This window comes from Myotis brandtii, unplaced genomic scaffold (assembly GCF_000412655.1).
Source record: "Myotis brandtii unplaced genomic scaffold, ASM41265v1 scaffold192, whole genome shotgun sequence".
In the NCBI taxonomy this organism is placed as follows: Eukaryota; Metazoa; Chordata; class Mammalia; order Chiroptera; family Vespertilionidae; genus Myotis; species Myotis brandtii.
Window position 1 is genome coordinate 1,547,642 of NW_005357159.1, and position 10,561 is coordinate 1,558,202.

At 40.0% G+C, this 10,561-nt stretch overlaps 1 protein-coding gene across 2 annotated transcripts in view; it reads left to right on the forward strand.

Moving 5' to 3' along the window:
- OTUD4 (OTU deubiquitinase 4) overlaps window positions 1–10,561 on the forward strand; it is a 42,677-nt gene that overhangs the window by 25,712 nt on the left and 6,404 nt on the right. For both annotated transcript variants that reach the window (XM_005864868.2, XM_014538515.1), the window contains 6 exons: window positions 3,595–3,757; window positions 7,288–7,411; window positions 7,704–7,759; window positions 8,473–8,553; window positions 9,430–9,568; window positions 10,063–10,323. In XM_005864868.2, the coding sequence (XP_005864930.1) occupies window positions 3,595–3,757; window positions 7,288–7,411; window positions 7,704–7,759; window positions 8,473–8,553; window positions 9,430–9,568; window positions 10,063–10,323 (824 nt within the window). The remainder of the gene's footprint in view (window positions 1–3,594; window positions 3,758–7,287; window positions 7,412–7,703; window positions 7,760–8,472; window positions 8,554–9,429; window positions 9,569–10,062; window positions 10,324–10,561) is intronic.

The following is a 10,561-nucleotide window of genomic DNA, read 5'->3' on the forward strand; positions in this document are numbered from 1 at the left end:
TTCATTATATTCCATAAATGAGTGAGATCATGTGATATTTATATTGCTCTGACTGGGATATTTCACTTAGCATAATGATCTCCAGTTCCATCCATGCTGTTGTAAATGGTAAGAATTCCTTCTTTTTTTTTACTGCAGTGTAGTATTCCATTGTGTAGATGTACCACAGTTTTTTTTTTTTTTTTTAATTAAATCTTTTTTGTTCAGGTTACATTTGTTCCTCTTTTTTTCCCCCCCCTGACTCCCCTCCTCCCAGTTCCCGCCCCACCCTCCGCCCTCACTCCCCACCCACTGTCCTCATCCATAGGTGCACGATTTTTGTCCAGTTTCTTCCCGCATCTCCCATTCCCCTTTCCCCCCCAAGAATAGTCAGTCCATTCCCTTTCTATGTCCCTGATTCATTATAATCACCAGTTCATTCTGTACATCAGATTATTTATTCACTTGGTTCTTAGATTCACTTGTTGATAGATGCATGTTTGTTGTTCACAATTTGTATCTTTACCTTTTTCTTCTTCCTCTTCTTAAAGGATACCTTTCAGCATTTCGTATAATACTGGTTTAGTGGTGATGAACTCCTTTAGCTTTTCCTTATCTGTGAAGCTCTTTATCTGACCTTCAATTCTGAATGATAGCTTTGCTGGATAAAGTAATCTTGGTTGTAGGTTCTTGGTATTCATCACTTTGAATATTTCTTGCCATTCCCTTCTGGCCTGCCAAGTTTCTGTTGAGAAATCAGCTGACAGTCGTATGGGTATTCCCTTGTAGGTAATTGAGTCTCTTTCTCTTGCTGCTTTTAAGATTCTCTCTTTGTCTTTTGCTCTTGGCATTTTAATTATGATGTGTCTTGGTGTGGTCCTCTTTGGATTCCTTTTGTTTGGGGTTCTCTGCGCTTCTTGGACCTGTAAGTCCATTTCTTTCACCAGGTGGGGGAAGTTTTCTGCCATTATTTCTTCAAATAGGTTTTCAATATCTTGCTGTCTCTCATCTTCTGGCACCCCTATTATTCTGATGTTGGTACGCTTGAAGCTGTCCCAGAGGCTCCTTACACTATCTTCGTATTTTCGGATTCTTTTTTCATTTTGCTTTTCCGGTTGGGTGTTTTTTGCTTCTTCGCATTTCAAATCTTTGGCTTGATTCTTGCGCTCCTCTGGTCTGCTATTGGGTGTAATATTCTTTATTTCCGACCGTGTATGCTTAATTTCTAGTTGTTTCTTTATCATAGCATCGAGGGTCTCATTAGTTTTCGTGAGGCTCTCCAGAAGTTTATTGCAAGCCCTCAAAATTGCGTTTTTTAGCTCTATATCCTCCATTTCTGTCATGTTTTTTTGTCTCCGCATTTTTTATGCTTTCTTGGTGCACCCTCTAGTGGTCTTTGTGCGCAGTCTTGTTCTAGTTGAGCCTTGATTGTTGTAGTTAATACTAGAGGGATTTGACCACCAGGCCGACTGGCTGTGTGAATCAGCTGTGTCTGCCGCGGAAAACTTCTGTCCTCTGGGGAGGTGCTAATCTAGCCTTTGCCTGAGGCGATCCGGCAAATGGCTCTGCGCAGGGCTTGGGCGGGGCGGGCTCAACAGGGCGGGCGGAGGGAGCCGTTATGGTGCCCTCAGTCCTGTTCCCAGAGGCTCTGCTTCTCAGAACCCCCGGAACCGCTGCAAACCTCGGAGGGAAAGCTGCCTTCCAACTGATGCCAGACACTCCCGCTTCTCCCGTTTGGGTCCGAGTCCCCAGCGATTCGCCCGTATCTGGAGCTCAGAGTCTGAGACTCCCCCCTGACCGAAAACGACAACCGCGCTCTCAGCCACCAGCCCGCTTTGCGCGCGCACCTCCGCACCTGAGTATTTTCCACACTGCGCCTCCTCTGAGCCTCGGTGTGCTGTTATTTTTCCTTCTAGTTGAAGAGTCTCTCCTCAGCCAGCTTTTCTGTGGTTCTGGGTGATGTCCGTTCCGTCTTTTAGTTGTATTTTTGAAGTGGTTGTTTGCGGCAGCAATCTCCGGTGTTTACCTAGGCCGCCATCTTGGTTTCTCTCTCTCCGTTCTGTCTTTTAGTTGTATTTTTGAAGTGGTTGTTCGAGGCAGCAAACTCCGGTGTTTACCTATGCCGCCATCTTGGTTTCGATATTTCTTGTTATCCTCCAGAATAGAATCTTAATGTTAGCCATGAGATCCCTCATGACCTCTCACCTTTCATTTCTTTCTCATTTGTCTCTTTCTTTGAAAAAAATAAAAGTGTAATAAAAACCAAGCAGGGTTGCTGTTTGTGGTTGCATTATGTGAATGCTGAAAATGATAGTAATATCATTGCTGAATATTTTTCTTACAGTTAGGTGCAAATAGGGATGATTTGGTTCTCTTTGTAGTGGGTGAGGATAAGATGGACGGTTTTGGTGACAGGATGGACATGGTTTAAGGTTGTGTTAACTTTCCAGACTCCTGGCATTAGCTGAGTCCTCTTTGGAGTCTTCTGTGACTGGGGTTTGAGAAGGACTGGTCAAAGATTATGAGGGTCCATTTTGCTCCCCTGCTTCCCCCCCCCCCCCAGTACTGTTGGGGTTACATTTGCCCTGTTGGAATTAGGGTGTGATTTTTTTTTTTTAAATATTTTATTGATTTTTTACAGATAGGAAGGGAGAGGGACAGAGAGTTAGAAACATCGATGAGAGAGAAACATCGATCAGCTGCCTCCTGCACACTCCCCACTGGGGATGTGCCCGCAACCAAGACACATGCCCTTGACCGGAATCGAACCTGGGACCCCCCAGTCCGCAGGCCGACGCTCCATCCACTGAGCCAAACCGGTTCAGCAGGGTGTGATTTTTAAGTGGCACTATCTGAGGGCAAAGTGGCTGTTCCTTATTTCAGATGTAAAAAATCACTTCCCACTTTTGTTCGGATTATATGTTCAGATTGTGACAACCTATTTTTCCTTTAGGTTTTGACTTTTCATTTCCCACTGTTGTGAAACTGTTAGACACGTTGGCAATAGTATTCATATTGCCTGTAATTACAAGTCATACAAAATCAATAGGAATGTGTTATAGGCTACTAAGTTGTATTCATGAATTTTTTTTCATCCTTGTTTGACCAAAATTATACTGAGATGTGGTTAATATCTAGCCTGGCATATTTTAATATTTCTTCTTTCTAGCTTTACATCTCCCTTGGTGGTATCAAAAAGCAGAGGATGGTCCTGTTGTTTCCTTTGATGTTGCCCTTTACTTAGAACAGAGAAGTAGAATGCTTTTGAGACCTAAACTAGTAACTTTCCCTTTCTTTTGAAAGTGAATTCTTATGAAAGTATTAAAATGTGGGGTAAAGAAATATATTCAGTACTTACATTTCTGCTCTGATGGAAAGGAAAAAAAAACCCCTCAATTATTTCTGTATCACTTTTTTTTTCTACCTTTCCCTATTGTAAGTTTATCTTCTTGATTCTGTTAATGTAGCGTGCATGATGCTACAGGTTGCCAAAAGGTCTATAGTCACTGTGTAGCAAAATTAGTCAAATATTTGTATTGACAAAACAGGCTATTTTATTTTAGGTAGTCAATACATTTGTCTTTTTTTTCGTGACAAAAATGTTTTATTTAACAGAAAACCTGATCGCGAGAGAGTTGAGGATTTTGAGCACGCCAGTCGAGAATCTAATTATTTTGGCCTCTCCCCAGAAGAACGCAGAGAGAAGCAAGCTATAGAAGAATCTCGATTACTCTATGAGATTCAAAACCGAGATGAACACGCTTTCCCAGCCCTTTCTGTATGTATAAAAAGAGATTTTAAAAGTTATTGGTTTGAAATCTCTCCTTAATAGAAGTTAACTCTTGAACAACATGTGTTTGAACTGTGTGGGTCCACTTACAATGCAGATTTTTTTCAGTAACTACGGTTGGCCCTCTGAATTCCCCTGGTTTCCCATCTGCAGATTCAACTAACCACAGAATCTGTGGATGTGGAAGACTAACTGTGTGCATTCTTTTAGGTCATTTTATATAAGGGACTTGAGCATCCATGGATTTTGGTGTCTGTTTGGAGTCCTGGTACAAATTCCCTATGTAATACTGAGGGACACCTGGAGCTAAGTTTTTGGGGAGTTAAAAGTTATACACAGATTTTCGATTGCCTGGGAGAAGTTGGCACCCCTAAGTCCCATGTTGTTTAAGGGTCAACTGTAGTTTTTATATTAAACCATATCTTTATATTAATCTATAAGACTAATAATTTGTAAACTGAAGGGTACCTTGCCCTGGCCGGTGTGGCTCAGTTGGTAGGGGCATCATCCCGTATATCAAAAAGACGTGTTCCTGTCAGGGCACATGCCTAGGTTGCTGGTTAGGTCCCTGGCTCTGGTTGGAGTATGTGCAGGAGACAACTGATCGACGTTTCTCAGACATCGATGTTTTTCTCTTTCTCCTCCCACCCCCACACTCCCTTCCCTTCTAAAAATCAAAGAAAATGTCCTTGGGAGAGGATTTAAATAACAAAAAATAAACTGAATGTAATCGTCCCTCCTTTTCATGAGGAATGTGAAGTCTAAAGATATTAGTTGGTGTTAGAGCTGAGGCAAGTAAATTGGTTAGCTCACTTCTAGGTTAATATTTTGAATTAAAATATGTTGCTAGCCAAAGTAACAAGATACATCTATATTCAGTTAAGCTACATCTATAAAATCAGAAAGTCTTTTCAGTGTTCCTTATTAAACACACCAGCACCTAAAATTATATATAGTAAGAGCTGCTCAGTGTTTGCTGTTGGAGGTGGAAGTACATGGAATCTGGTGTCTTTGCCCTTACTCTGTGTCTGACACTGGGCTGTGATGGATGCTTCTCTGATGAAAGAGATGGTCTCTATCTTTAGGTTTCTTTTTTTTTTTTTTTAAATATATTTTTATTGATTTCAGAGGGGAAGGGGGAGGGAGAGGGAGACATCAGTGATGAAAGGGAATAAGGGAATGGCTGCCTCCTGCACGCCCCCTAATGGGGATCGAGCTCGCAACCTGGGCATGTGTCCTTGACCAGTATTGAACTGAGACCCTACAGTCCGCAGGCCAAGGCTCTATCCACTGAGCCAAACCAGGTAGGGCTCTTTAGGTTTCTTAATTATTTTGGTGGAGTCAGAAGGGAAAACAGTTCTCATGTAGAGTGAAGTCAGTGGTCTGTGAAGAGGGTTCATTGGCAGGATAGGGAAATGTGATTCAGTTTGGGACACTGGAAACCATGGTCTTTTAAGTACTGGAAAGTGGTACTAAATGACATGTGATCCAGAATGTTGGTTGGACACCTTTTCTCAACAATAGATTAAACAAAATGAAATGTTACAGGGGCTTCCCAGTATACCAATGTAAAACATTAAATAATGTCCCTCACACTCAATTATCTGTCCACTGGCCCCTGTGGAATCTTTTTAGAGGTGTGAGATGCTTGGTTGAAAGCAGCTCCTCTGGACTGAGAGTTCAGTCTGGCATAGGGTTTGGAGCTTAGGGATTATTGGAAAAAGTGCCCACATCCATATGTGAATTAGACATGGGTTGTGTGTTAAGTATATTTATCTTTATGTAACATGTTATTTTCCCATAATATTTAGATTTAAAAAAAGGCACAAATCAGTTAAGCTTGTATTCATAGCTTTTTGTCCTTTTTCAGTTAGTGAATGGTAAGAATATGACTACTGTAATGTAGGAATACAATGTGAAATTTTTGATTGTCAGAATGGAGTCATGCTCATCATTTTTAGATTACTAGTTGGCAGTTGGAATCCTGTCTTCTAGTAAACTCCTGTCACAGAAGGCTAAGATCCTCTTCTCAGCTCTGTGCAATATTTACTTAGTACCAGGGAGACATCAGTGATGAAAGGGAATCATTAATCGGCTGCCTCCTGCACGCCCCCTAATGGGGATCGAGCTCGCAACCTGGGCATGTGTCCTTGACCAGTATTGAACTGAGACCCTACAGTCCGCAGGCCAAGGCTCTATCCACTGAGCCAAACCAGGTAGGGCTCTTTAGGTTTCTTAATTATTTTGGTGGAGTCAGAAGGGAAAACAGTTCTCATGTAGAGTGAAGTCAGTGGTCTGTGAAGAGGGTTCATTGGCAGGATAGGGAAATGTGATTCAGTTTGGGACACTGGAAACCATGGTCTTTTAAGTACTGGAAAGTGGTACTAAATGACATGTGATCCAGAATGTTGGTTGGACACCTTTTCTCAACAATAGATTAAACAAAATGAAATGTTACAGGGGCTTCCCAGTATACCAATGTAAAACATTAAATAATGTCCCTCACACTCAATTATCTGTCCACTGGCCCCTGTGGAATCTTTTTAGAGGTGTGAGATGCTTGGTTGAAAGCAGCTCCTCTGGACTGAGAGTTCAGTCTGGCATAGGGTTTGGAGCTTAGGGATTATTGGAAAAAGTGCCCACATCCATATGTGAATTAGACATGGGTTGTGTGTTAAGTATATTTATCTTTATGTAACATGTTATTTTCCCATAATATTTAGATTTAAAAAAAGGCACAAATCAGTTAAGCTTGTATTCATAGCTTTTTGTCCTTTTTCAGTTAGTGAATGGTAAGAATATGACTACTGTAATGTAGGAATACAATGTGAAATTTTTGATTGTCAGAATGGAGTCATGCTCATCATTTTTAGATTACTAGTTGGCAGTTGGAATCCTGTCTTCTAGTAAACTCCTGTCACAGAAGGCTAAGATCCTCTTCTCAGCTCTGTGCAATATTTACTTAGTACCAGAACAGGAGAGGATCTTCAATGATAATTTAGCTTGAAAACCTGACTTACTCCAGTCCCTTTGTTACACCAATTACAAGGTTAGATCTCATGCAGAGCTTACATGATTTGCTGAGGGTCAGTAGCATTTCAGTGAATAACAGTCACAGTGCACTGTATCTGTTAATTTGCACTTCGGTATCTTTCCCCCCAAAAGGACTGTGGCTCTATAATAGCTGTTTTTGAAGGTTTCTATGAAGGGTGCTTGCTATTTTTGCAAATAATGAAAGTATAAATTACAAGATGAAAGTTTGGTCAGAGCAGCTTTCCCAAATAAGGATACGAAGAAGTGTTAAAATAATTTAGGCCAAAGGTCTGTCTGATTGCCTAAAACTTAGACTTATTAATAAGCCTATAACTGTAGAGGACATAATTAAATATGAATCTTAGGTCTTATTTTTGGAAGTATAAAGACATGGCTATGAATTTTGAGATTTTTAATCAGATGTACAATGAGTATATTTATGGGTAAATCTTTAACACAAAGTGTTGGGTTTTGTTTTTTTGAAGAGCTCATCAGTCAGTCAGTCATCTTCTCAGAGTAGCAATCCATGTGTCCAGAGAAAATCATCATATGTGAGTGATAGAAAAGGAAGCAGGCGGAGAATGGATACCGAAGAACGAAAAGATAAAGGTATGTTACTTCGTCATTTGAAAGCATGTACTGGAGTTCTGTGTCTGGTTTAAAGTCATCCATTGGAAAAAGAACCATTTTAAAATCATTGAGCGGTTTAATGTCATATATCTCACTGTTGCTGACTCAGGCTAACGCTCCTGTTAAATAAATATCATTCTGAAAACTGTATTTTCACTGACTAAACATGATGCAACTAGTACTTTTGGCTTTCTTTATTTTTATATTTTGTTTTTCTGTCTTCAAAGTGGCTGATGCTTTCTTTTTTTTTTTTTATCTTGATCTGTTACAGACTCTAGTCATGGACATACTCACCTGGATAAAAAACCTGGGCCAAGCACATCAGAGGTAAATGTTTTAAATACTAATTGCATCTTTTCATTTTCCTTGTAACACTGTGATAATAATATATCAGGAAGAAGCAGTAGGAGATGATGACTTCATTTGATAACTGTTAGGGAAGTAGAAAAGTAGAGAAAAAATGGGGAAAAGATAGTAGTGCTTGAGGAGAATACACTCACAAATTGTAACCATTTCTTGTAGGGTACATTATGATGACCTTTCTGAATTGGTGGGAAATAGCTTTTCCAATAATATATAAGTAGATTGAGATTTAAAAAAAAAAATATCCACCTGAGGATATGTTCATTGATTTTAGAGAGAGGAAAGGAGAAAAACATTGATGTGTGTGAGAGAGAAACATTGATTGGCTGCCACCTGTAAGTGCCCGACCAGTAATTGTACCCGCAACCTTTTTGGTGCATGGGACGACACTCTAATCAACTGAGCCACCTGGCCAGGGCAGTAGGTTGAGGTTTTTAAAGGAAAAGTGTGCTCTTTGAAACTACGTCCCCAATAAAAATGTCCCAGTAGTTTGATATAAAGATGTGCAGGCAGTATTACTATCTGATGAAGACCAGATGTAATTGAAAAAGAGACAGTCGAGAGGGTTCAATCAGGTGCAGGTAGAGTGAACAATAAAGGCAACCACTATGATCCTAGAATGTGGGTGTTTGAAATACAAAATTATGTTGTGTTTTTTTTTTTTTTTGCTTCTAAAGAATATTAGTGATGATAAGTGTGCAAGAATTTCATCACCATCAAAGTCAAAGAAATTAGAGTGCTCACCTCCTGCAGAACAAGTAAGTACATTGTTGCATCTGACATAGAAGGCTCCCTTCTCTTAGCTCTGTATTTGATAACATTTAAAAACAGAAAACATCTATATAGAAAATGGGAGATTATATTTTAACATCTTAATTTGGATAGCTGTGATTTTTTATAATGCTGTTTTTTAGAATGTTCCCAGTTTCTATGGGGTATTATTTTTAGATATACTATTTTTTGGACATAGAAGTCATTCTTCTGAATTGATTTTGAGTAAGTTTATATTTGGTGGGTTGGCTTGAAAATTTGATTTTTGGAAATTTCTACTTTAAAAACTTTTCAGTTGTCTGCATTCTTAACAGTTATTTTATAGATGGTAGGGAATGTAATGGTTAGACTGTACTAAAGAGATTAGAAAAAAAAATGTTTAAATAGCCATATCACCAACTTTTGAATTTAATGATGAAGAAACCTGAGTTCCAGCAGGCATTTTGATTCTTGGTCTAATACAGGCATAGAGAAAGGTTGTAGTCTTTGCCTTTCAGTTAACATCCTTATGTCAGTTAGAAAGCATATTCAGTTTTGTGGCATGTCTTCATGTGAAGAACTATTCTTAGTAATTCATGAATTTCAAAGTGATTTCAATGGTTTTGCTTCCTTGCCTTAAAAGCGTTGTGTTCAATGCTTCAAAGTTTGTTTCTAACTCTGCCAATGACTTCTGTGACTTTGGGCAGGCAATCCCTGGTTAGGATCAAATTTGTTTGGGATTTTTAGCCACTGTGCTTTTTTTCTTTCATTTATAAAACCAGAAAAACCATTTATATAGAAGCTGCAGTAGAAAGGTAGGCAACTCAGAGTACATTTGGTGGTTAAAATGAACTCTTATCTCTTTCCACTCTCTCTCTTTGAAGAAGCCAGCAGAACATGTGTCTTTGTCAAATCCAGCTCCCCTTCTGGTTTCTCCAGAGGTACATCTAGCTCCTGCGGTGCCTTCTTTACCAGCCACTGTGCCAGCCTGGCCAAGTGAGCCTACATCTTTTGGACCAACAGGTTAGTTACTAGTTTTAAATATCCAATGACCCATCCAACATAAGCTTTCCAAGTTAGAGACTTCAAATGCTCGAGTGAGAGCTTGACCTCAGAGTAGGATTAGATATATGGAGCCTCTTTTTGCAATCCTCTGCTCTTCGCTGCTTCCAGTGTGGAATTCATTTGAGATGTGCCCTCAACGTCCCAGGAGGAAGATGTGTGAGCTGGTTATCTCCACTGGTTGCTTTGGTTGCTCAGCACTGATAGCAAAGTTTCATTCCCCATGGACCAGTTCTAATTGCCCTCATTGAACTCTTTGCCAGGCTCTGTGTACATATGTTTGTAAGAGCTACACTCAGACCACATTGATGCAGAGCTTGTTTCCTGGGTTCATTTTCTACTGTATGTCAGGAGGGTCCCTGGTTAATACAACATTCTTTACTTTTTAGCTTAATGTAAACATATTTGTAGAAAATTATTTTCATCTTTTTATAGTTTTTTCTTTTCTTTTGTAGGTGTCCCTGCTCAAATCCCTGTTTTATCAGTGACACAGACCCTGACCACTGGACCTGATTCTGCTGTGTCCCAAGCTCATTTAACACCCTCTCCAGTTCCTGTGTCAATACAGGCAGTTAACCAGCCCTTGATGCCTTTGCCTCAGACACTGAGCCTTTACCAAGACCCACTCTACCCTGGGTTTCCTTGTAATGAAAAGGGAGATAGAGCCATTGCACCACCTTATTCACTGTGTCACACTGGGGAGGACCTGCCTAAAGGTGAGCTGCTTTTCCAAGTTAAAACTGATTTTATTTGTCATGTACTAATACAGGTTCAGTGAGAGATGTAAGTAGAGGTCAGAGGTCATGTTGTCATGTTAGTCTCTACTTGGGGAGGATAGCAGAGGTTTGGCTATTAGTCACTCACTCTCTGCTTCAGCTTGTGTTTGATTGGATTATGTTTTTTTATGTGTTTGGTAGCTGCACCCTGATCTCCACACCCCCCCCCCCCCCCCCC